We start from the raw sequence: 27,701 nt of genomic DNA on the forward strand, positions 1-27,701 counted from the left end.
TAGAATGTCAGGGTGTAAGACCTGATTAGGCGAAAACAAATAAATTATGCCGTTCCTATAACATGGTTTTCAAAAATACGGTAGGTAGGTCGGCAGAAATTTTTTTTCCAAAATATTTTTATTTTTAAAATATGCATTTTCAGGGTTTTACTGCGGTTGAACACTGGCCACAACATTTGAAGAAAAATGTATCACACATATAAAGGAAAAAAACATAAAAGATGTCCTCGTTCAAGCAAAAATCAAATGCCAAGTAACGAACGCGTGATTTTACGGTTTTTTCTCTTTCTGTGTTTTTAACTTCAGTGTTAACGTAGCTCTAAAAAGTTTGGGGTCGGTAGGCAAAAAATAGGGTAGGTCGGGTTATCTGAACGGCACAATTTTTCTTGCTTGGCCTTATCCCGTATAGATTAAAATTTCCTTCAGACACTTGCAGTTGCTGTACTCTTTGGAAAACTTAAACTACCAGCTCAACAATTACTCAAATATATTCCTACTAGAACACACATGAAAAAAATCAAGCAAAGACATCAGAATGGTTCTATTTATTTGTCAAATATATCGATGCTACAGGTCTGTCTGTTGGTTAAATTTGCATACAGTCACTTGCAACAAATATTTTGCGATTTATTGCATAGCGTTGATGCTTCGACATCTGACCTGCTACCGATGTAAAGAATAATTCCAGAAATTGCATGTATCTTATTCAATGGAAATCACGACGAAATTTGTGAGTGAAAACGTTTAAGACCGAGTTTCTAACCGACAGCATTTTTCATACAATTAGGCAGATATATTCCTGAAAGTGTTTGGCACTTTTGCCATGAATCGACATGTCATTCGTATAGACCTTTCACTACATGTACTTACGTTTCCTCACTAAACCAGTTAAAGATAAAAACAAATGGTTAAGTCAATATATAAGTATTTAGTTCTTCTGATGCTTAATTAGCTATTTATTTTATTTATAAGTACATATGTTTGTTTCTCGTCAAAAGAATGGCACGGACAATAAAACTGAATATTATTTTCTTTAGGAATGAATGCTGAAATCATAACTGTGTCGATCTCAAGATTAATGAACTACAAAATCGACATTAAAGTAACTTCGAATATATGACAGAGTTAGAAATATCTAACGAATAGCTATGCCAAAGGGGCACTGCCGAACAAACAATCTGTTGTATTCCTTGCTTACTTTAAAGTAACTGTAGCATATACTTTATACGTCAAGTGAGCATTCAAAGACTCAAGGTTAAACAGATTTAAATCTCTGATGGTGAAATGTTTCTGACACTGCTTCACAATGTCGACTCTACGTGCTTTACTAAAGCTGTTTATGGCACGAGCTCTGAATTGAAAAAAATCTGAATATAAAAGCACATTTTCGTATGACTCCTTTGTTATTAGTATGACATTTTCTTTTTCATATACAATTTTTTTCTTATTGCTATGCTTCGTATAATAGTATACAAGTATGACACTGCAATATAGTAACACTTTTTTGACATTCGACAAATTTCTTGTATCAAATTGTCCTTCTATGAGATAAATACAATACCAGATTATAGAGAAGGACGACTGATTTTTCGGTTATATCCATGTAGTCCTCAAGCAAGTTTGCTCATAAAGTCACTGTTGACATAAAAAGTACCGTCTACAATCACAAGATTAAAATATCAACATACGTATATTCTAAATATACAAGATTTAATTAACTCTCATGATTCAAAGCTATTTATTAAAGTATCTTGTATATGATAAAATTCAACCAGATTGTGAAGCAAAGGTGTTCATATTCAGCCAATAAATCGTTGAACATAAATTTAATGGTTAAAGACTTGTTCAAAATTTTAAACTAACATATGTATCTAGTATAGCGTTGCAGTTATATGTAGAATCAATTCACAGAAACAGTCGTAATGACGTAATTCATTCAAGAGACCCAAACTTGGCCTACACGAGCATCAAAAATTATTATATGGTAATTTTTTGCTCAAACTATCCATGATAAAAAACGGAAATGACAAAGTAATCAAATAGATTGAAGAAGTATATCTTCAAACCATCAGGCCTTGAGATTATAGTATGACGGAATGTTGGTCTCACAATACAGTTTCATCACCTCATAACAAAGTCGATATTGCTCCTGTGAAAATAGAGACATAAAGATATTAAAAGTCGTTTTTAATGAGGTTGCATACAATTAGAGGACAATAAATTACATCAAGAGAAGATGACACACTATATCATTTATGTATGTAGTTTTCTGCGGTCTTTTTTTCTTTTCAGTAACATTCTTTTCGCTTTCAGAGTGCATAAACGCATGATGTGAACTGCATCAAATGGCAGTTTTAGTATTAAACTTACCAGTGTTTCAACCATACGGGGTCGGTTATTTCTCAGAGACCTCACAGCATTGAAAATATCCACCACTTGATCTGCCCTGATTTTTTCACAGGCGTAGAGAATTGCACAGAAGACACCACTTTGGTCAATACCATTGCTGTAAGAATAGTTGCGGAGGGCTCTTTAATTCGTATCACTTTTCGAAAAACACAATTACACAAACGAACCCAAACTACAGTTGTATTACTACTCACAGGCAGTGCACGGTGAATGGCCTCGTTTCGGTCTCTATTTCTTCAGTCTTTGTTATTAACTCCATGATTTTCTTAGCAAGATTTCCATTGGCACTCTCACGTCGCCATCCATGAATTTGGAAGTGATGTATCACAAATGACTCCTTTCCCTATTCACATTGAGAATGAAAGACGGTAAAATGTCAAAAATACTCTAAATATCCTTTATTTAGTTTCAACCTCTAAGAAAATAACGTCAATGGACGAGATTTATCGCATAATTTACCTTTACGGCGTATTGTATATACAATACACTTTGAGAGAGTACCCACACGTGTTCTATAAATCAATTGACGAACACATATTTCAAATAAGGTTATTGGAATTTCAAAACCCCAAAGAATTGTGTCATACAGTGAAGCAGTACTTTACGTAATTTTCAAACTTACCATGGATAGGGTCAATTTTCTTTCAGTGATGCTTCCTTCTGCTTCGACACTCACTAATTTCAAGGCAAATGATCCGCATTGTCTTACGTCATGCGCTGGCGGCAAATACTAGTGAGGATCAACAGGAAACAAAACAAAAAAAATTTCCATTGCAAGGTGCTCATGATGAAAGTCTGTACAACACGGTATGATACCAACATAGTCTCCTCTGCCATGCTCGCTTTGGACTCGAAAAACTCCCGACGAAAAGAACTTAGAAAATACTTTCAATTTTCTCGACAGTTACCGAAAGCTGAACAATCAATCAAATAGTAAGTCGTAAAATTTCGTCTGTGTTATTCATGCTCTGTAACTACAAGAAGTCCCCTGTATTCGATCAAACTTTTCTAGCATGCTAGATTGACGATATCTAATAAAGATGTCACTCACAGAGTCATTTCCACCCTCGTCGTTGAGCATGACAATGACACGTGATTTGTGGTCGTAGACCATTCTCCAGAAATCAACCTCAGTGTGAGGTAACGGCATCTGGGTTACTATGAACGCATTTTTCGTCTTGTAAGACTGCAAATGAAAATAAATAAGTAAATGAAGGAATAAAGTTTAATTTTTAAATGAATTAATACATGCATGCATAAATAAATAATTTTATTTATTCATTCAACAACAACAAAGACAACAACAACGACGACGAAAACAACAATGACAAAAACAACAACGACAACAACAACAACAATATACATGGCTGATACTATCTTGTATTTTGATTTTTGTACAAAAATACCATCTGTTTTACTAATCGTATTGCATAATTAATGCTATATAAGAGTTTAAGAAACAATGATTGTAGACGGTACCTGAAAAAGAAAAAGCTTTGAAAATTACTGCAATGGTTGTTAGGTAATCACATGAATGTTTTGCTGTATAATACTCACATCTACGAAACTTGCGTTAATGTAGCCTGTTGCATCACCATCTTGCATGAAACTTAATAGCTTGGGACGATATTTATCGACTGCAATATTTATCAAAAATCATTCATATAATTATGATAATTATCGTACTTAACTTGCCACGTTTTTCCAGTCGCTCTTCGGACACAACTACGATAATTACAAAGTTACAGACGTAGAAATTTTATAACCTGTATCATTTAGAATTTCGGGTTTGTTTAAACGTCATAGTAAAATATGCGTATTAAAAATATAAATTCATTTATACATATAATACGGTCTTAACACATTTATAAGTTAATTGGATTTCTTTCTAGTAATAAAAGGTGCTGAATTACCAAACTTACTTGGAATGTTTGACTAAAAGTAAATGAATATTTTGAGCCACATTTCATGTAATTTCGTTTAGATGACATATTTTCCGCCATCACAATTTTCCATCGCAGATGACAATCCTATATTCGTTCACAATGCGCGAACGTATGTACAATAGATATAAAGTTAACTTATCAAATTAACAGTTATCCAAACTGTTACATGGCTCAGTAACAATTAAAAACTATTAATCGGTAAATCAAATTGGTCCTTTGATTGTATTAACATAAAAATATGATGCACATGACCGTAGATTGACAAATCGCAACTGGATTTTATGAGGTGTACTACAAACAGAAAGGAAGAACAAAGTTGCATGACATAAGGCGGCGTTTCACCCAATACAGTGTATTTTGCTCAATAATATTTTTTTGCAAATACCAAGATTAAAATATTGGTTGGGTTCACCTTTTAGCTTGTCAAGTAGTCATAAGTGACGTGATAATGAAGTGTTAATCTATGCAAATGTATGCAAATCACCCGATTTTCTGTCTTCTTTCTTCGCCCAATTTCAAGTTTTTCAAAGCACGTAGCTCCACTCTGCCTGGGTCAAATTTTCTTAAATTTTCATATTATGTTTCTTGAATGCTGTATAAAAACGACTATTCGTTTGGCAATAAAGTTCTTATATTTTGAATAAGAGGCATTAATGTTGTTACTCATGATTTTCATCACTTTTTTAAGTGTCAGTCTTTCAACACTTGCCATTTTAGGATGAGGATAGATGATGCATAATAAAATAGTCGTTTCTTTTCTACATATACTCTTCATTCAAGTAAAGTAATACATTTCAGAAAATAGCATCAAGTTTTTGACTTAATTATTTTTTGTCATTAATACCAAAATTGAGGTTTTACCCCAAATATACACCCACTTTATCCTTCGAGTTAACTGCTGCTACCATACTTAACTTTAGAGTCCGCTTTTTGAAAGTATATAGTATGAGGGGTTTCCTTGTCATCTTTAATGAGAAATATTGCTTTAACAAAAACTTTTTTGGCAACATGCAGCTCCACCATAAGTATACAAGATACATTAGCGCAATTGTACAGCATAGTCCTTGATCAAGACCACATAGTGCGTGCTAAACATAAAAAATCAACATCCTCCAGACATGCACAAATCTTTGCATGGTGTCAACTTGAAACTACGTTTTGCAAAGCATTAAAATTTAGATCATATATCCACACCCAAAATACACGTTTGAAAGTTTCGCACCATACAACATACTACTTTTACGGTCACATCCAAATTAACGGATAACAGCCTCTTATACAACGTGGCCTTTGGCAATTTGTATTCATTTTTTCACTTTTGTAAAAACTCTGTCATAAAGATGAAAATGTTAATTTGTGTAACTTACAAGGTAGAACGTCCCTTGATCTATTTTTCTCCCTATTTTCAGGGAGTCGCCCATCTTGACATTCTTCTGGTCTGGGTTTGTAGCTGCTTTCATTCAGTTTCTGTAAATAGGAACACAATTGAATTTCAATCATGAATTGCCAAAGGCAAAATAGTATCTGGAAAAAACCCTTTTAAGATTAATTTCCTGAAACAAATCACAATCACAACAACTGTACACAGAAATCGAAACATGGAAATTTCGCAGTAATTTGAAACATTATTAAAGCCCCAGTATTTGTAACTTTTAACCTTTTTTATGTTCGAAATTACATGTTATTCTCTTACATCCATCGTGAAATGTTGTTCAGTAAAGAAATAAGGGGTGGACCATTTGATATCCTGGGGGGGGGGCTTGGAAGATTTGGGGGAAAAAAAGATGCCAGGTGGAGTTGCTCGAAAAAAAAATCTGGCTTTAGGTGGCTGATGGAAAAAAATTATGGACCATTGCGACTCGGAAAAAAAAATCTTGGCAATTGTTCGATGCACACTGCAGCATCAATAAAAATCAAGCAGTAGCTCTAGAGTTTTATAAAGCATAAACCGTTTCAAGCTTGAGGAACAATAACTGAATATGAACAATTGTACAGTATACATGACCTTCTGATTAGAGGAAGTATTCTGAAATTGAAATTGCTCACCAGTGTTTTTCCAGAAATGTGTAAATCTGAATGTAAGGATTTTGTCAAAATACCACAAGAAGAGAGACAGCCTGCAAACATTTTACTATTATCGTTTGCGCATAGAAAACTCATAACAATGAAAAAATGCGTAGAGACTCAATCCAATGCGTAATATTATTACGCATTGGATCGACTCTCTACACATTTTTTCATTGTTATGAGTTTTCTATATACGCATGTTTTATTCGTAAATGCGAACACTGTTATAGTGAATTATCTTACCAATGTTTTTCTTAACAAAAGCGAATGTGTTTTGATTAGAATTGAATGAGTTTGATGGTTTTGGGGAAACTACTATGTGGTAATGAAGAATGGAAATGGGCAATGAAATGAGCAGACAGCAGGTGATTTAAGATTAAATGTTACATCTTCACTGCAAATAAAACCATAAGTGTGTCATAAATAATACAAACAAAACAAAATCATGTTTGTTTGTTTTGTTGTATGTGAGCCACGTCTAAGACACACAACAAAAGTACTGTTTCAGTCAGTAAATGTCACCTCAGATGCCACCAGAGATAACCATTTCCACTCCAAAATTTCATTTTCGCCTTGCGACAGGGGGACACCCCCCTCTCGCGCTCTCCCCCCCCTCGTTCGCTACGCTCACTCGCCACTCAGTCGCTTCGCTCCCTCGCAGTCCAACCGTCTACTTTCTTAAATTACCCGGCTACTTTCAATGTAAGGACAACAATAACAAGTAAATGCCATAAATGTACATGATTTTACAAATATGTTTTTGTAAAGTGAATCAAAAATGTACATGTATTTACATAACTTCATTTAGTTTCTTGAATATAGTCTGTGTGCGATAGAACAGCATCTTGTTACTGGGTGTGAAAAACCAAGCAAACAAACATTGCACCGAAATTTGGTAAAAAAAAATATATCTCGAAGAAGGAAAGTGAAAAAAAAAGTTGCCAGCATATGCCCTGCAGAAAAAAAATAATTCATGGTGAAGCACGTGGGAAAAAAAATAATGGCTCTCCACCAATCTTCCAAGCCCCCCCAGGATATCAAATGGTCCACCCCTAAGCCAAATTTGTGCTCCTGTAGTGACATACAAACGCTAAATATTGCCCGATCGAGTTGGATTGCCGCGCGGGTTTGTTGACAACTTGTAGGCTGTGCATGTGACCGAGAACGCCGATACTGATGACATCCATCGAACCTGCAACATTCCTGGGGCCATGCCATGCCCCGCCACACTGCCCATGGTCGCCGGCTGAATGACCTGCGAATGGTTTTCTTTTGTTTTTCTCTGTTCAAATACGTACTGCTACTGTGTTTCAGAGGATACAGAACTTTGGCAGAGGAGCTGACATTCTATTCTGGTACAGTGTGCGCTATATACGGATTATTCAAACTGCAAGCGGCAGTGCGCCGATGCACACCCTGCAGTTGGTCACTCAGAACTCCCGGTACCGATTTAAAATCAAGACGACACTATATACACTTGGCTCACTTCTGTAGGCAAATAGCTATCAAAATTGAGTAACTTGAAGTAATAAATTTCAGCTGATTGTTGCTTTAGTGGCAAGGTGATTGCGAAATCGAAGCAACATAGTTTGGCAATGTATGGTAGGCTGTCGAATGCAGTGAACGCGATGGCCTTTGGCAGCAAGTAAGGGAACCGTCAGTATTTACGACCTGGGGGTCATTCAAAAATTGAAAGCTAATAAGGGGGTGCTCAAAATGTTTTTTCTTTGTCTTACTCTGTCCTCAATGACATAATGATTAGTTGATAATATATATTTTACTCTGATACATGTTAAATAAAAAGAAAATAAATACTTTAACAGAACAATAAATATCAACTAGATGAAGCAAGGCAAAAACTACAATACTTATTATGAAAGAGAAGATAGTGACGATGAGAATGATATCGTTGTTCATGTACTCAATGGCACCAGCGACAGTAAAGATGAGGATCGACAGTGGTGATGATGATGTCACACAGTAGTTTTCTACAGTCGTTACCAGAGGTGAAAGGAGAGGCTGGGTCATGGAGAAATGTTCTCGACAGATATCAATATAAGTGCACAGGATCTAGGACAAAACTGAACTGTTGTGAATTCATCCTTTATATTATCATAGAAATGTCAATTTTAATTGACTTGAGTTCAACAACCATTTGGACATTTAACCATACCATAATGACATGCTACCCATCCAAATTTAACAATACTATATGATCGGAGACTGGTTATTAGGTGAGCTTTTTATATCTACATATTGTTACATGGGCTCAGGTAAGCCAAAATTTCTGTTAGAGTGGGGTTACTCAAAGTCATCATGGTTGGCTGGGGCGTGAATCAAATTTCGGAGTTTTTAATGTAATTCCTCCGACCCCAAGGTTGTAAATAATGACGACTCCCTAAACAGCTGTGAACGCCCGAGTCAGAACAACCGGGACCAGTATACGCACGCCTGATATCTCAGCGAAAATTTAGAAAAAACAATGGAGCTACTGCTAAGAAATTTACGGACTCTTGGCTTTTGATGCATCAGTTTTTGAGCTTTTATACTGTTACATGTAAAAAGGCATTCTGAATACAGCGGTAAATTTCCTCCCAAACGCGAAAGGCGAACACGCGGGCATTCTGCAATGGGCGCTGTCAACTTTAGCTTGCTGCAGGCCCCTCGCCAATCCCAGCCCTGCCCCGCTGCACTTGTACAGTCTACTAGTACTACCTCCATGAAAACAGCCTTACAGGACTAGTAGCCAGCCAAACGCAAAAAAACCCAAAAAAACGTCGCAGTGTAATATCCGTAGGTCAGAACCATTGATCATAATTTTCAGAACCAGTGATGTTTAAAAGTTTTGTATTGATCACTTCATTTACGCTTATGTGAATGACTTTCTCATCGAGCTGCGTGTATAATTGTCCCGGGCATTGTCCATGCAAATTTGGGGCCTGCCTTAGCTCCCTCCGATCGTCTGTAGACTACAGCCAAAATCACAGTCCGAAGCAAATTGTACAGTTGTGAAAGTCAGATATATGTATCATGAATTTTATACAAAAAATATGTAAACAATAGAATCAAACCAAGAGGTTAGTTTGCTGTCGGGCCGGGTGCGCAGGGGACGACTTTGCAGTGAGGCCGGGATCTCTCTGGTGTTCGAACTTCTACCATGCCTGGAGCTCCATCGCATCGCAGCTAGCCGATAATTGTACTACTGTAGTCCTTGTGAGGATTAGATACCCGTTACGTTCGATATTATTTGGAAATACTTTTAAATTTAATAAGTAAGACTTTTGTACTGCATTCAAGATATAATTTTTCCTTTCTGAGCGTTTTCAATTACGGCAACGATATGCGAAGTTGATAGGCTGTGTTGCCTGCAGCGTAGCCTGGCTGTACACAAAACTTCGTTTCAGTATCAGTCCCGTCATTTATTTTCAACGAAATTTTCATTATACTCCATAATGGAAGAAACAACTAGTTCAATGATTACAATGGTGAAGTGTTGAATTTTTATTCATATATGTTTTTCTCTCTCAATTCATTCACCAAACTTGATCTCCGTACCGTCGGTCACAACGTGCAATGCAGTGCATGAAGCTCACAATCGACTGCCTCCATCGTTAGTTTAGCTGTTCAAGACGTTTGTTTGCACGGCTCATTATAGTCGGAACAATCTGTGAACACTTACATATTTATATCTTTCCGGTATTTCACCCAACTTTCGCGCGTTTTTAGCTGAGTCTCCAGTTTCGATGGACCAGACCTTTTCGAAGAGCGTAAGTTTCTATGGACGCCACAGTAAACTTGCATAGATGTGGTTGAGCATGCGCGGTGATGTGATTACGTTTCGTTTCGTGTGTCAACAAAGCCTGACTTCTGGTCCGGACAAGAAGTCATTTTTCACTCCTTTTACTGTTAATCGTGAGGCGGGCTGGGCATGCAAACTATGCGATTCAGTATTAATTATGGTCTACTTTCACATACTGAGGATGTCATTTTAATCAAAAATATGAAAAAAATTGTTAAAAGTTACAAATACTGGGGCTTTAAAGAGTAAACTTACCTGCCATTCCAATTCAGGCGTGTTTTATTGTGATCTAGATCTTCCTTCAAAAGGTCATTTAAGACCCTAGTAATATTTGGAACCGGAATAGTCGTATCAGGATACATTGCTTCGGGATCCAAAGACGAATAAATGTTGTCACTTTGCTGTGAAAAGATAAGGTGGTTGTCATTTAGTCTATTGTGTACTACCTATATAGTCTACTGTATAGTATGAACAGGTGAGTAATACGGCGATTCAAACTAATGCCGAAATAATTTATCCGACCCGAGAAATACTTTGTGGTCATGTAATTGACCATGATTCTTTACCAAGAGCTGACTACCCAGTGCTCCTTAAGACTTTATGAGTGTTTGCTATTTAGTGGCAGATTATGAACGTTATAAAGATACCAGCACAGCGATAGTATTAACATCTAGCATTACAAGTTGAAGCAAATTGATGAATGAGCAAAGATTTAAAGGATGACGAAATCATTTTTAAAAACTTCAATCTGAGAACAATCAGAGATAGAGAAAGGAATTGATGTATCGTTATGTACGCTTACCGTTTCCAGCATATTGCAGTACACGTTGTTTTCCCCTGACTTCTTAACATGTCCTGGTTTTGGTTTTACAGCTGGTTTTGTCACTGAGGTTGCAGACTGAGTGACTGCGTACTCATCGCCTTTACCGTGCATTTTTCGTTTTGCTTGATGCTCCGTGTCTGTGAACTTTGATGGAGGAGCTAGTATAGAGTAAACAGGAAAAAGATAAAAAAACATTGATTTGCTGAACACAAGACATTTATTACGAAAAACATTTAGCTTTTGTATAAGAACAGCCAGACCAGATAAAATCAACTACTTAACCTCCTGACAATAGCCACTGCTCATCTATGATGGATAAATTTTTTCATTAGTATTGAAGAAGATTGAAGATATGAAGATGCGTTGTATGTGATATAACATTTGTGTTTGCCGATATAAAGTCATGTTCACAAAGGACGCACAAGGAAAAAATATAATAACCTTGTTCTATCCCAAAAGTCTTATTTCCCGTTTTAATTTGGCTGTCTTCAGTAAGTTCAATTCGTCGTGATCTTGTTCTTCTTTCTTCGTCTTGATTGAATCCTACAGTGGAAAGTAATGAAGTTTAACTTGTTCAGAACATGGCCGACACAATGTAGGCTTGCTTGTCTCTGTCAATTTAAAGATTTTAGCGATGAATTTCTAAAGAGAGGTTTCTGGACAGTATGTCTGAAGAAGTGATCGACCCTTCTTTACGAATGGCCTTCAACATCAAGGTACTGCTTAAAGCAGTGAAGGGTTCCTTTGCAACAAAGTCAGCGTGTCAGACCACATATTTTTAAATTTATCAGTACGCTTCTAAACTAACCACATCGACGCAAGAGAAGGAATAATTTGACTTTTGAAACTGCAGGATTGACGCGATAGTAGAAAAGGGTAAACTTTGTTATCACTGATAATTTGAAGAGAAAGTTAAACTTTTCTTCTAAACTCGTTAACTTGGCTATTTTAAAAATGAGAGTTTGTGGTCTCTTGCGGAGACATTTTTAAATCAGAGTTGATTGATTGGTTTACGTTTACACGCTGACAACGAAAAAGGAACATTTAACTGGTTTCAGCTTCAAAATTGCCGTACACTACTTACCATTTGAAAACAACAACAAAACCACCAATAATCAATACAGATAACACCACAGCCAGAAAACCACCAAGAATGTGTGAAGTACGATGATTGCTCTCAGTAGATGTTGTTCTCCCGGCTGCATATAAAAACAGTATACATGATTTTACAGACAAATGGCATTTGTTTACACATTGCAATAGATAACACGACATAGATACATACATAGATAGATAGATAGATAGATAGATAGATAGATAGATAGATAGATACATACATACATACATACATACATACATACATACATACATACATACATACATACATACATACATAGACAGGCAGACAGAAAGATGATAAACCTACTATATCTAAAATGTCATTTCAATAATTATTTTCCGCTGTTCTCATGTAATTTGTTTTATTTATTTGTAGCGATTAACAGATGTCTGTTGGTAATACGTTACCTAAAAATGACAAAGAAGATTTTTCATCTAGGTAGCATGCAACTTCCTGCAATAAGAATAAATAAAACGTCACATTGTAACTCGCCAGGGTTTTAATTGCTCAGAGGGTCAGTGCTGTTGGTAACGTACCAGTAAAGGTATGGCAGCTTACCTTGCCGTATTAAATAACTGATAGTACAAATCGTAAATAACTTAATGGGTGTTCTAGCTTATACTTATAGGAAATATCACTTCATCAAATGGGTTAGATGCAAGTCGTAACGGCTTCTTATGATTGCAGATGGTAATGGTGATGAAATCTTGATTGTGTGACCATTCTAAATATGACATAAGTATTAAAAGTATTAATATATTTGGCACACGTAGGCCACCGTTACCATATTCAAAACACTTGAAATCACTTCGTGGTTCTCGTCTTGCCAGGTGTTACACATCTTTTCCTCGTAACTTTGACCTTGTTGTGTATTTTGTTTCTGAACTGCTTTTTGTATGCATTACGGTTTTTTGTAGTTTCATCAACTTGGTTAATCTGACTTTTGATATATGGACTTCAAATGCTTGATAGCTATAAAAGTTGTTATATTGTTGTATGAGGCTAAGGCATAACATCCTTTAATAGTATTCACTTTGATTCTTATGTAATAGTCTCCTCCTCTCCACTGTCACCACCTTCTTGGTTTTGCACTATTCAACAAGGGGGGCCTTTGCATTACAAATATGTTGTAATGAAAACAAGATTATAATAATATTAAATATCTCACCCCTGTATAGGAAGTCGCTAGACCATAATATATATTGTATCGTCTTCCACGTTCTAAAGGAGCGTTCAAATAACCACCATAGAGACCGCCACTTCCGACGTTAAAAGTGCTTGGCACATTGTCAGTAGTGAACAAGGCAGTTATATACGGTTCACCACTAGTGTTGTAGCCCTTTAACATACTGGTGTCAATTTCTCTTCGTCTCTTTGTACCTTTACGTTCATCATACTCTACCACTACAATGAAATCTCTGAAAATATATAATTGTCCAATAAAATAACAAAAAACGTAGTTTCGTAATTAGTGTGTGGCGTATGTATGTATGTATGTATGTATGTATGTGTGTATGTATGTATGTATGTATGTATGTATGTATGTATGTATGTATGTATGTATGTATGTATGTATGTATGTATGTATGTATGTATGTATGTATGTATGTATGTATTAATGTATGTATGTATGTAGAAATGTATGTAGACATGTGTGTAGACATGTATGTAGACATGTATGTTTTCATTCAGGCAGGCAAGCAGATAACTATAATGTACGTAGGTACACTGTAGGTAGGTAGAGAGGCATGTAGATACGTTGGGTATGTATGTAGGTAGGTAGGTAGGTAGGTAGGTTTGTTTGTGGTTGGATAGGTAGGTAGGCATACGCACAAGAATCTACACAATCATACATATAATCACGGTCACTCCACAAATCTAAGATGTAATGGATTCTTGAATAAATGTATGTATGTTTTGACATAAGTAATATTTTTTCAGCGTAGTTTTTAACAAGGAACGATTCGTTCCAGAAAGTGTTGATCGAATGATAAAATTATGGTAAAATTACGCTCTTGTTAAAGGTGCCGACACTAATAATTTAATGCAACTACGATTCTGTAACGGTCACACGGTTATGATTCTGCCAACCGATGTTCTCGCTAATTAACCTAGCAATAATCTATGTCATAGACTGTACGTCGGAAAACTTAGTTTTGCTTCTAGGTAGTTTTTGAAATATTATGGTCCAACTGTACTTATGTTTGTTCTTGCAAAAGTACTTGTAAACGTATATATTTATATACTTACAAAAGTTCACTGTCAATTGATATCCTTGCATCCGATGCAAATGCGGGCAACCTTACCAGTACAAGTGTGTCTGACTGTGAAATTGGTTTACTAATGTCTTCATTCACGGGGAGTAATTTTGAGATGTCAACTAGAGCGAGACAAAACGAAGCTTGTTTGCATACTTAAAACAATCGATAGGCACTCCTATACACGTTTGGATCACGATCAACGTCAGTGAATATGTACCATGAATCAAAGAGTTCTATCTGCTCAGAATCAGAATACAAAATGTGTGAGATTTTTACTATTATTTCACAATCAAAACCATGTAAAGCGCATCCAACTATGAACATGTTTTTTTAGTGTGCCGGTTACTAACCATTTTGGACATTATATTTCAAGCAAGGTTATAAAATTTTTTTATTACGATACTGTATCTTATAGTTTGACCATAGACCCTCGTTTTTCTCGAGGGTCTATAGTTTGACACTCAGGGCGCGTTATTTAAAATTTCTCACTATATAACTCCTGTCCAGGTTTTTTTCATAATACCAGTAAGCAATGTATCTTCAATGTTGTACTTAAATTGTAAACGATTTATGGCTAAAATGTAAAAAATTTATTTTAATATATATATATATATATATATATATATATATATATATATAATATATATATATATATATATATATATATATATATATATATATATATATATATATATATTGTCGCATGCGCATCGAATTATGCCCCGTTTTCACCACAAGCAGACTTAATCTCGTTGAGTATCAGATATCACAAAAAATAATTGTAATGGTAAAAAAGGTCCTGACAAATAATTTCTGCCGGGCCACTTTGTGTTTCAGTGCTTCCAATCAAACCATGGTACTACTGATTTATTTATTCTTGTTTTGCAGTTCGTCAAACGTACAAACAGTGTACATACTATAGTAACATAAAATACCTTCGAATGTTGTGCCTGTAAGAAGTATTCTAGGCTCTCCAAATCCAACTAATGTACTTGCATTAACCGATATTTCATATTTAGTTCCTGGCTGTAAATTAACAAGCTCGTAGGTCTTCATTGTTCCAATACGTACTGCACCAGAATCCATCTTCGTTTCCGTGAAAACCGAGTCTGTCGATCTGTATGAAATCTATATCAATAAATAAATTGTAAGGACCTAAAGATTCACAAACGTATAGTGAACTGCGAAATGAAATTACCTCGAAAGAGTTTCGGTATATATGCATGCAAATAGCTAATAGTATATTATACACATCGACTGAACCCTTCTGAAAATGCCATTGTATTATATCTAAGAGAAAATTGGATGACATTTTGTGGCAAACTAGAGATACAAATACAAAATTACATTTATTGTAAAATCGAAGACAGATGTGGTTATCTAAAGCTACGTAAAACGAGTGAACTATGAATTTATTAAACAAACATACTCCATATCCTATTATGTCACCGCTGAATAACACAGGGTCCGTCCACATCAATGTGATACTCCCAGTTGTCACTTCCTTGACGTTGAGAGATCCTGGCATTCCCGGAACTGCAAGAAAATGAGCAAAGCGTACCGTCTTCTGTTTGTATTTGCAGATAACGTGTTTGAGATATACCGTTCTTAAAATAAACTTTTAAGACAAAGCTTATTATACGTTTCGAGGTGTTACATAATATACTTTAAAAGTAATCACAAGTCTCCGCAGACTTATCTGTCCACCACTGTCACTCTCCATTGTTAAAACCACCTACGAGCTCATGAAAAATTATTATCACAAACGCGCTAAACTACACTCTCAAAGTTTCAATATTTGAATTATGTTTGTCGAAAAGTCGGGTAGTTTACAGCTCTCAATGTCTATACGATTTGAAGTCTGTTTCGGTTTAGAGAAATTGTAACATCCATCAGAAAAGCTAAGAGTTTTTTCAAAGAGTTGATAATGAGTAATTTCTTACTTGCAATCGCTGTTCGCACGCTTGCGGCATCGCTTTGGGGTCCCGATCCTGCACTTGTTGCAGCTTTTACCTAAATGGCATTATTGGCGAAAAATTAGCAAAGCTCCATCTTTACCTGACACTGTGTTCGATATTTTCATTAAAGAGGATAACAACTTCATTCTGCTCCATGACGTGACACTTTTGAATATAGATTGTCATCGAGGTATATTTGTGTGATGTTTGGTAATTATCAGCTGTTGAATAAAAGAGATCCTTCTCTGACATGAAACAGGATACTAGTAGCTACTGTTAGTTCTCCGAGATGAACAATCGATGTTACTCATCCTAGAACGTTCTACCTGAAGTTACAAGTCAGTAACGTAAGCGACAAACTTCGAGAACATACCTCGACTGTGTACATGACACCATATTTCAGTCCTGTTATAAGAAACGTGTTAACATCCTTTAGGTTTACTGCAACGATGTCCTCTTTCCTTGTTCTTAAAGGTTCATCTGCTTCCCAATAACTTATTTCATATCTCTTGACGACTCCATTCGTTGGATGAGGAATGGCCCACTCTACTTCCACCGTAAAATACTTGGGCTTCAATACGACATTCCTTGGTTCGATGGTACTTTGAAAAACCAAACCGTTATGAAATTGTTATAGTAACTATATCACTTAATGCACTATCCAGTATTTTTACAGTATTTGGCTAAGACTTTATCATATGGGAGTAGATTTTAGGAGGAAAGGAGAAAACATGTTTAGGGAGATGCAATTCCATATGACTCCTTGTGATATTGAGTATTTTGGATACACTTCAGTTTAGAGCACATTACCGACTTATAATGTTATGTAATTCTTCAAGAATATAAATTTTTGTTTAGCACGATGAGTTTCCGATGCCCGAATTGGTCAATGACAAGGTTTTAACCAATTTTCATGATTTCACAACATTAAACGATATTGTCATATCTACGGAACGCCGTAGCTGTCATAAATGCATTTTAAGCATATTATCTTTTCCAATTTCAGAACATGATTCGCATTTTCATAATATGCTGGACATTACTCCTATGTCACTACGCATTGAGATGAACATTTTGACATTTACAATAACGTTATTGGCATTCAATAAATCATGTTAGGCATTTGCAATACATTTGTACGCATCCAGTTAATCATGCTAGGCATTACTCTTACGGCATTAAGCATTGAGATGGTCATGTAAGGCATTTGCAATGGCATTATTCGCATTCAGTTAATCATGTTAAGCATTTGCAAAAACATCATTCGCATTTAGTTGATTATGTTTGGCATTTTAAGCAACATCATTTGCATTTAGTTAATCATGATAGGCATTCACAATAGCTTTGTAGGCATTCAGTTATTTATATTGGCATTTTCATAAATGTTACAGAAAATTTAGTTTACTGTTAAATGCATTCAGTTTGTTATTTTAGGCATTTCAAACACTGATATAACCATTTTTTTAAAATTGTAAGCATTTTTATTACTGTTATATCCTTGTGACTGATTTTTGAGGCATTTATTTGGTCATTTTACGAACATTTAACAATTTGATAGGCTTTTAATTAATTATTTTACCACTTTACAAACGTTGGAGTCATGTAAGTAATGATTTTAAGAATCAGCGAGATTTTTAAGGCGTTTCATTTATTATGACAGGTATCTGTAATAATGTAAAAGTTACTTTAGACACTTCGCCATTTATCTTAGGCATTAGCAATACAGGCCTTGGCAATAGCTTTGCATACAAGTATGACATCAAGGTTGGTATTTTTAACATTCCGTTGAAGTATCTTTTTTTCAAGGAGGGATGACCTCTAACCTCAAATGATTCTATTTTTTCTATTTTTTTCGCGAAAAATGATCAGATCAACTTACAAAAACGTATGAAATATCTTCTTTTAGGCTTTCACATGGTTGAAACTTTTATTTTGTGACTCTCAGACAGGAATCACCACAATGTAAGTCACATGAAAAGAATATAAATGATTTTCTAACAATGCATTGCTTTCACAGCAAGTGTAAGCTCACTGTACTGACCTAGAACTGAACTGGTACTAATATCTATTCAAAATGAAGACGATGGCGGAGATTCTTGCCTCTCATAACCTTGGGGACGTAATTGATACTTTTGAGGGACATCTTGTGGTATCTCGATCTGTGTGTATACAAAGGTCAACGACATAACAGTGAGAAAATACTGGACATAAGAACACACACGAAAACCACAGATACGTTTCAATTCCTACATAGAACATCATGCCATCCAAAATCTACCTTTAAAGGCCTGATCAAAGGCGAAACACTAAGGTACATCAGAACTTGCAACAATGAGAATGACTTTAGTGCTAAAGTCAATTCATTCAATGCAAGATTAGTTGAACGTGGCTACAAACAGGATGAAATCTCTAGAATTTACATCACAAACAAAGTTCGCCACCAGAATTACGCAATTACAACACCAGCGAACAAAAAACAGAACGAAAAACAACTTGTGTTCACAACAAGATATAGCCCATACATAAAGACAAGTGTAAAAATGGGATCACATAGAAAAGGACGAAACATTAAGGAATTTATTTCCTAAACAACCGATCATCGCTTACAAAGAAATACGAACATAAGCGACACACTGATTAAGGTTAAAAACCATTGCATCAGAAACAAGTCAATGAACGAACGAACACATTACGATCCAAACATAAGCATTCTGGCTTCACTGCTAGAAGCACAGGAGATCAACAATATCGACATGACATAAAACAAAAAAGATATGCACATATCTTGGCGACTGAGGAAGAGACCGCTCTGGTTTCGAAACGTGGGGATAAAAAAGAGTCACCGCTGTCAAGGACACATCTGACTGCGCCCACGTCTCGCCATCGGACTCGTTTGTCAATTTCCACACTAACAGCCAAAACACAACTCAGACACTAAACACACCAAAGCACATACAAGACGAGATGGCTGATGTGTGAAGCCACTTTCCCTTTATTACACGGCGGCGTCACCTTCACTTTCCTGTGTTTCTGCTTGAATATACGCCTGGCATAACTGTTTAAGACGTAGCTGGAGACCCATTGTGCCAACTCCCAGTCGCATGAGTTGGCCCTCACTCATAGATGGAACAAGCGTTGGATCGATTCGCTCAGCTTCAAAATTCGAAGCCAAAGTACTGAGAGACATTTGTTCGAGGATTCGTTTCATGGCCATGGCGAAAAGTTCGAGCTCAATGCGTACAATATCATGCGAATGCCTGTTGGAGACGATAGCAGTAAAAGTGGGTTAAAAGTGCGCGGAATTCGCGTATGCACTCTGTTGTTTCGGACCTATTGCGCAGACTCGGAGTTGAGAACAGCGCCCTCACAAATGGGCTCTACAATGATGAAAATGCCTAAGACGATGAGCTGAATGACTTTGACTGTATTGTGCAAGCCTACCATCGACATGGTAATGAGTTGGTCAATCTAAAATAACAGAACAGCGCCCGCACAGTACTATAACAGTATTGCAAACGCCGAAAGTGAACAATCGAGTGCCTTCAACAATCACCTTAATTGTCTATAACATTGTTTGAAATGCCTAACACGATCGTTTAAATGTCAGTAATGTTATTGCAAATGCCTAAAATGATAATTTCAATGCCTATAACATTGTTTGAAATGCCTTACACGATCAGTTGAATGTCAGTAATGTTATTGCGAATGCCTAAAATGATAATTTCATGCCTATAACATTGTTTGAAATACCTTACACGATCTGTTGAATGTCAGTAATGTTATTGCGAATGCCTAAAATGATAATTTCAATGCCTATAACATTGTTTGAAATGCCTTACACGATCAGTTGAATGTCAGTAATGTTATTGCGAATGCCTAAAATGATAATTTCAATGCCTATAACATTGTTTGAAATACCTTACACGATTGTTTAAATGTCAATAATGTTATTGCGAATGCCTAAAATGATAATTTCAATGCCTATAACATTGTTTGAAATGCCTTACACAATCAGTTGAATGTCAGTAATGTTATTGCGAATGCCTAAAATGATAATTTCAATGCCTATAACATTGTTTGAAATGCCTTACACGATCAGTTGGAAATTGAATGTCAGTAATGTTATTGCAAATGCCTAAAATGATAATCTCAATGCAGAGTGACGTAAGAGTAATGCCTAACATGTTCTAAAAATGCGAAACAAGTTCTGAAAATGGGAAAGAGAACATGTTTAAAATATAGCTACGGCGTTCCATACATATCGACAACACTATGATAGTAGCTCATATATTCATTAGACATGCTGCACATGATTTTTAAAGAAGAGTGTGCAAGTAGAAGGCGTTTTTTGTTTTTATGATATCCCTTGCGGGCGTCGGCATCTTTGCATTGATTCCATTGCTGTACTACTTAGGAGATTTTCAATGTGACACGGACATGGACATATATACATCGACCGACAGCCTGAACAAATTTCACCAAGGTGAGGTTTTTCATGATAAATAAACTAATTCTTTGCATTTCTTACCACCTTCAGCTGTCCTGGTGATGAGTGGTACACTCCAGGGACTTTGCTCATCTTTATTATGGAACGAAATAATAATTTCATACACAGTGTAGGGCTCTAAACCATCGATGACAAGAAAACTCGTAAATCCGCCTGGTCCAGATTTTTCCATGAAACTGTCTTCAGAATGTGATCTCCTGTATTTCGCTGAAACGTTTTCTATGTAGCCGTTAGTGTCATCGTGGTTACATTTTATGCTTGACGGTGATGGTACCTATGTGAACATAGAAGGTAAAATGACACTTCATGACTGTGTTCCTTTATCGAGTTAGATTAAGGTGGATATGAAAGTGACGTTCAAGTAAAAATGCTATCTCATATCCCTTATGTTACAATTGCCGTGTTTCTGTCATGCTTTGTTTGCAAATACAACAACGTTAGGGCAGTCATGAGGTCTGTATGTCTTCCTGTTACTGATTTGCTTTTCTTTTTTACACTATTTTACATTGTCCACTGTCTTCTTTGAAACCATTTTTTCGAGAAAATAATACTGTACAAGTTTTCACAGAATGCTCTTATCTTTGATCTCACTAAATTTTAAGTCTTTTTAGATTTTGAGACAGTCGTATTCAGAATATATGTTTTGCACTTTTGTTTATCGAATTTCACTAACCTCAATTTCAAGCTCTATTTCGTCTGGATGTGTCGATGATGAAGATTTGATTCCAGGTGCTTCGGTGGGTACTGTAAATTAAAGCATTTATATGCCGAGTATAGATTTTAGGAATTCCTATGGTGTCAGCGAAATTTGTTTATATTTTGTATCATAGATTTGATTGACTATGAACTTGTTTTAACTTTGTTAGGTTAAGTATATGGTTCACCAACAGAAAACCAAAAAAGAAAATTCAAAATGTAATATATAAGTCTTTTAAGCACATGTTCAAAGTTTGTCTCTCAAAAATAACCCAGTTCCCCGGTAAAACCTTTGGTATTATTGTTTATTAAATTAATTTTACATCCATGAATGGTAAGATAAGTCGTGTTAATGGAAATTAAAAGAAACGTTTGACCATCGTTTACTCCATTTCCACCATTCCAAAGACATTCAACAAACAAAACCCTTAAGTTGAAAAGGTTGTTACTCGATTATTCTGCATATTCACTTTCACACTAACTTAGCTGATTGGATAAGACTATCCTATTCACCACTTACCGTCACATAATGTAGTAGCTGAGGTAAGAGTCTCTTTGCTACCCTCTCCTCTTGGTCCAGGTCTCTTGACGGTCACTGTGAAATCATAGCTAGAAGACCAGTCTAAACCAGCAATGACTGAATTGTATGTCACCTGATCTGAATTTTTAACAGCAACGCTACGATGGAAATTCCAATTATCAGAATCGGATTGTTTGTAGTAAACTTTGTAAGCTTCAGCAGGTCCATCTCCAATGCCATCTTCAACAGTCCATCGCTGCCATGTTACAGTGACCTGAGTTGCTTCAACTTCGATTTGTGGGGCCTTTAGCTGGTCTAATCTAGGCAAGGCTGCAGAATTATGCTTATGGTTAGTAAAAGTCAGAAATGTGAGACTTTGTTGTCACCCTACTCTGCATTGAAGCAAATATTGGAGTTTCTCCTCGCATTACAACTAAACGCACATATTATTACGTGTTATAATACAGGCGAAATTCTTCTCCGAGGCTAGGGCAGATATCGTTTTGACAACACGCTAACTGTCAGTCCGGATACAGAAACAGTGCATTACCCTTTGGACATGTGTATAAATGCATCAGTTAGCTTCTTTCCAGGGTCATACATAGGTCAGCGTATTAGCGTCTGAGTGGCAGGAATTTACTTCTTCATTTTCATTGAGCATCGCCAAAAAGGTACCAATGAAATTGAACAAGTCAATTAGATATATACGAACACCGCTACGTACCATAAAAACTGAAATTACTCAGTTGTAATGACACTCCACCAGAGACACGACATGTGAATGACATCCCATTATCTACAAATATGCTGCTGAAGTTACCCACGAAGAGATATTTTCGATCGATAAGATATGATGTCAAAGGAAATTGCAATCCACTCTCGTCTAATAGAGCTACATCAGATGAGTCTATGACTGGATTCCCACTGACTTCACAGATAATAGATGATGGTTCACCAGGATTGACTTTCGTGTTGTATAGCAATCTGATCTTGGCATTTCCATCTGTGTAAAAAATAGAAAACACTCATACTAATGATATCAAAATTTCAATTGGCTTTAGTAAAATATTAAATATCACAAAGTACACAAAACCTCAGGAATAGGCAACTCAAACTCTTCTCATGTCATAAATAAACAAATTCAAAGTAAAACTTGCTGTTCTGTATGACCAGTGTCTGCTTTTCTGCTATCATGAAGTCGCTATTGCTTGTCAAACCACTGTGGGGATTAAACAAATGTTGTATGGTTAGCAGGGGTTTAGCGTTGAAATGCTGCAATGAATTGCAAAATGTTTCAAGTAAAGCAATACGGTGTCTTCAATCGGGTTTCGAACCAACAACATACGGGATCCAGTCATCTAGTTGAGAAGCAACAGACAAAACCGCTCGGCCAAATCCCCACACTCAAGAGGGGTTCAATACCATTGCAACATTGAATATTAACATAGGCTATTTAACCCCTGATGAAGGCCTTATCAAAGACAAATACCGAACAACAAACATTCAAATGTAACCAAACACGTCGGTTGTTTTTGCTACCATTGCAAAAGAAATGGGCACTGCTACAATCACAGTGGAGAAGTCATTGTAGACTATTAGACTTTCACAATGTATCTTTTTGTAAGAATATCACAGAACGTCAACGAAATAAAAGGCATGATAATTTTCTGAGTTACAAAATTTTATTTTAGATTTAGAGCAGACACTATTACCGCCAAAGGCATTATAAAAGGAAGGTAACCAAACCAAACAAAAGTTCAAAGTTTTAACTAGATACGTCATTGTTATGGAAACAATTTGTCTACCTACATTTCCTGAAGGGGAAGCCTGTCAGAAAGCGTCCCAATGTGGAAATGATCATGCGTCTACATATTTGTACCAGTAGTGCAGTCTCGCACTCAAAGCAGCAATATCTCCCTGGAATAGGCGTATACCACCAGCAAAGGTGGCTTAAAGGTATACTGTAACCTGTTCCAATTTTGTCACAGTTACCATGGAAAGATAATATCTAACCAATCACAGATTTTTAGCGGGAGGCCGCTTTTTAAAACAGCGCCCTCACATGCGCATTTTGAATACCGAGGAACGCCCCTTTGACCATATACGGATATATTTAGATTATAGGTTACTGTATACCTTTAATATGACAAAAAAGAATCAATGCATCTGGTTCTAATGGACAAAACGGATGAATAGGAATGTGACGTTGTGTTAACCGACCTTACCTTGCTGACAGTCAGTTACATCTACATCAATCCACCCCGAGGCGCATCCTGCATTTGAACTTTTCCAGTTGTTTGATTGCATGCTGCGTTATTTTTACAGTGACAGTTGTAATTACACAGTTCACCGTAGAAGCCATCGGGGCATGAATCTGGGACTGAAATGACATTAAAGTAATATATTAAAATGCCATTGGTGAAACACTGCGGAAATTGCATGACAATTGACCTGTCCTTGGTAATGTTCAAATTATTACCTGTATGCATGAACTTGTCTACATATAATGAAAACCAGTCACAGAATAGATGCTGGGGGACCAGATGGTAAGAGGAGAAAACCTCGCGCTCTGAAGCGAATAAATACCGACGATCCGCCCATGTCATTTGTAGAAGTCTCACGAAAACATGCTATGTGTTTTAAAATACAGTTTGAATTGAGTGTCTTTTCAACAGAAAAATACCGGCAACTTTGTAAACAGTATTTCACTTAATGAGCGGGTGGACATATGTTTGCCCTGTATCACACCCCAGAGAAAACAAATGCTGTCTTGAGCGATCGAAGTAGCTTCTATAACTCTAAAAACCAATGATAATAGACCTACACACTTTTATAACTTATAACTACGTAATTGTACAGCAACTGTAAGTGTTGTAGGCGAATTTCCATGGACGTCTATTAGGAAATACTAAGAAATTGCAAGTATTTACATCTGATGAATGAACGAACATAAGAAAGCGTTAAACTGCCATTGTGAGATTTCATGCCTTCACGTTTCTTTTCAAAGCGAACGTTATTTATAATCAGTGCTCTATCGAAGGGCGTCAAAATATGAAACTGTTTACAAAAACGATAAGAGTTAAGTACCCTCTAAATTTTAACTTCAGACTTACTGTTGCACTTTGGTCCATTCCATCCCATTTGACACAGTGGGTCGCCAGAGGTACATTCACCAGTGGCCTTATTACATCCATTAGAGCAATGACAAGTCTGAGAGCATCCAGGACCATACATTCCATTTGAACAATCTAAGGAGGGTGATTTAGTATCTGTAACAGCTATATACATTTGATCACACTATGATAGGGCTGAATATTAATTTATTACATGTACTTTAACAAGCGACCTAACGGCCGACACAGCTCCGCTATTTTTTATGTAGAGAATAACTATTTTTGACACATGTTGATGAAGAAGGTGGAAATCTTTGAAAGCTGATTTCAATGGCCAGAAAAAAGTGGCTAAAATAGCTGCAAAAATACACAATTGAATATTTCATCATAATTTCAATATTTCACATTGGATCTACCCTGAGAACATGTCAATTACAGCTATCTGACTGGTAGTTTTGAATAAGAAGATTTTTAAAGATTTTTTTACCAAAAACGACAAAAATTGCCTTAAAAATACAAATATGCAAATTTCACCACGATTTGAACAAAGTTAAGTGAGGTTACCCCAAGTGAACTGCATATAAAATTTCAAAGCAATCGGACTTGCGGTTTCAGAGGAGAAGGCAATTGTTGACGGACGACGGACGCCGGACGACGACGGAAAATCAACCTATTTGATAAGCTCCGCGTCGCTGACAGCGGAGCCAAAAGCACGTAAACATAGTTGTATGCTAAACTTCTGATTTAACGAGAACATGTATGTTTTCGATGTGTTTGCATTTTCCGTTGTTGTCATGTATACACGTCCCTAAATATGTTTATTTGCATTTTTCGTTGTTGTCATGCGTACACGTCCCCGAATATGTTTGTTTTATTGCTGTCTGCCTGTTTGATATTTTACCTTGGACAAAATGTCACACCGTCTGCCCCAAAACCTGTTTTGCCATCGTTTATGAATGATTCATTCCTTTATTTTAATCTAATAAACTTAAAGAGGTTTGAATAATTACTAACCACTTGCACAGTGTAGTCCTCCGTAAGATGTACTGCATGAACACCCATAGGGGTCAGCCAAACATATCATTGTGCTGCGACAAGCATCCGTATTACTACTTGAACATACACGACTGCATTCCATTCCAAAAGTATTCTTGCCACAACCTGAAATAGAGAATGGTGTTCATTGCCATGCTTAACCATAGACTTAGTCAAGGAAAACAAAAGTTGTAATGTAACTAGGTGCGATGTCATATGATGATGTAAAATAGCATTTAAAAACTTAGCAAAATGCGCGGAATATTTAAATTTTAAAATAGGCTCATCCATTTATTAAGATCACGCTGTAAATTTTAATATTTTAAAGTATGGGCTAGTACAGCTGTGTTAGATGAAGATTTACAATAAAGATCTACAATGAAAGATAATTGTTCTAGTCGGAGAACATTTTTTGAAAAATTATTTGTCCGCTGCGCTATGTTTCTTCAGTTTTATGGATGCAGCCTTATGGATGAAGGGTGTTTTTTTGTCAATGAAGAATAATAACCTTTTCAAATTTCATCTTTTACTATTGCCTCTACAACACATGTAATCATAGCGACAAACTAAACATGGCTGATCAAAGGTCAAATGCAAAAGTAAGCTTATTGGATTCGATCCGAGGGAATTTGTAAAACTAATTAAAGTAGCGCAATGAAAGAAGATAGATCGTTCGACCATTCATTTTGTCACTTTTCTATTATTACAATCGGAACTGGTTAAAATGATGAAGCCGATGCCGAGTAATTTTCTCCTTTTGGAAGCTTAGCTTGTGTGCCAGGAAACGCACTGCATTGATGTAAACGTGTCATTTTGACACATGTGATGTGAAGAAGGTAGCAATGAACATGGTGATAGCAGGAATAGCATTCTGAATAGAGTGATATTATGTATGATTGTGCTTAAAGCAGACTTGATAACGTAATGTTTAACAAACTCTTGCTAAAACGAAAACCTTCGACTTAACACATCAAAATTACTAGGAATGTCATTGCTTCTTTCAATACATAACATATGCCGTGATAACATACCCTGATGTATAAGTATAAATATTGTTTACTCCCGTCGAGTCACTCACCGACTTCGCAATGTGATCCCTTGAAAACCAGGCGGACAGATACACTCACCAGTGTCTGAGTTACATATTCCTCCGTTGTAACACGTTGGACAGGACAATAACAGTCCGGTAAATGCCATTTTCCGTTTGGGCACTCTGGTTTAACACAAAGCTCGTCAAATTTTCGAAGCAAACAAACTTTTTCAGGCGTTTATTCAAATACTTGAAAACACAATTTTTACAACAGCGTCAGATAAAGGTATGTTATTGTCAGGCATTGTTGTCACTATTTGCTTTCAACAATAAAACGTATGTATATGAAATAGGCCATTAAAATACTACAAATACAATCAGTAATAATTGATAATCTATTAATAATTAAGAGAATGG

The 27,701-nt window shown here is 36.2% G+C and overlaps 3 protein-coding genes across 3 annotated transcripts in view; all 3 read right to left on the reverse strand.

The window, feature by feature from the left end:
• Positions 1-548: 548 nt before the first annotated feature.
• The window catches only part of LOC139138934 (receptor-type tyrosine-protein phosphatase mu-like), a 73,313-nt gene continuing 46,160 nt past the window's right edge, over positions 549-27,701 (reverse strand). The window contains exons 5-11 of the mRNA XM_070707556.1: positions 5,723-5,822; positions 3,967-4,046; positions 3,461-3,595; positions 3,032-3,139; positions 2,604-2,752; positions 2,371-2,506; positions 549-2,149 (exon numbers count right to left, since the gene is read on the reverse strand). Of these exons, the coding sequence (XP_070563657.1) occupies positions 2,069-2,149; positions 2,371-2,506; positions 2,604-2,752; positions 3,032-3,139; positions 3,461-3,595; positions 3,967-4,046; positions 5,723-5,822 (789 nt within the window). The 3' untranslated portion in view covers positions 549-2,068. The remainder of the gene's footprint in view (positions 2,150-2,370; positions 2,507-2,603; positions 2,753-3,031; positions 3,140-3,460; positions 3,596-3,966; positions 4,047-5,722; positions 5,823-27,701) is intronic.
• LOC139139438 (receptor-type tyrosine-protein phosphatase mu-like) lies at positions 10,483-19,597 on the reverse strand. The gene is made up of 12 exons (XM_070708352.1): positions 19,383-19,597; positions 16,757-16,985; positions 16,369-16,438; positions 15,855-15,961; positions 15,361-15,553; positions 14,415-14,544; positions 13,333-13,582; positions 12,572-12,617; positions 12,129-12,243; positions 11,486-11,587; positions 11,024-11,202; positions 10,483-10,622 (listed from the first exon to the last, which is right to left on the reverse strand). Exons 1-10 carry the CDS (start codon positions 19,595-19,597, stop codon positions 11,542-11,544), a joined length of 1,401 nt encoding a protein of 466 aa, XP_070564453.1. The 3' UTR covers positions 10,483-10,622; positions 11,024-11,202; positions 11,486-11,541.
• Positions 22,096-24,579, reverse strand: LOC139139439 (uncharacterized). Its single transcript, XM_070708353.1, has 3 exons — positions 24,332-24,579; positions 22,831-23,109; positions 22,096-22,436 (listed from the first exon to the last, which is right to left on the reverse strand). Exons 1-3 carry the CDS (start codon positions 24,411-24,413, stop codon positions 22,096-22,098), a joined length of 702 nt encoding a protein of 233 aa, XP_070564454.1. The 5' UTR covers positions 24,414-24,579.

This window comes from Ptychodera flava, chromosome 8 (assembly GCF_041260155.1).
Source record: "Ptychodera flava strain L36383 chromosome 8, AS_Pfla_20210202, whole genome shotgun sequence".
Classification (NCBI taxonomy): Eukaryota; Metazoa; Hemichordata; class Enteropneusta; family Ptychoderidae; genus Ptychodera; species Ptychodera flava.

Bases quoted from the DNA above. Each gene is read 5' to 3' on its own strand.
- LOC139139438 (XM_070708352.1), bottom strand. From the start codon at position 19,597: ATGGCCATGAAACGAATCCTCGAACAAATGTCTCTCAGTACTTTGGCT. The intron at 16,439-16,756 runs GTATGTTCTCGA...AATGCCATTTAG, and splicing joins GTGTCATGTACACAGTCGAG to GTAAAAGCTGCAACAAGTGC. The intron at 14,545-15,360 runs GTATTTTATGTT...GTCTCGCTCTAG, and splicing joins TACAGGCACAACATTCGAAG to TTGACATCTCAAAATTACTC.
- LOC139139439 (XM_070708353.1), bottom strand. From the start codon at position 24,413: ATGCAATCAAACAACTGGAAAAGTTCAAATGCAGGATGCGCCTCGGGG. The intron at 23,110-24,331 runs GTAAGGTCGGTT...TTTTTTACACAG, and splicing joins TGTAACTGACTGTCAGCAAG to ATGGAAATGCCAAGATCAGA. The intron at 22,437-22,830 runs GTACGTAGCGGT...ATAATTCTGCAG, and splicing joins GAGTAATTTCAGTTTTTATG to CCTTGCCTAGATTAGACCAG.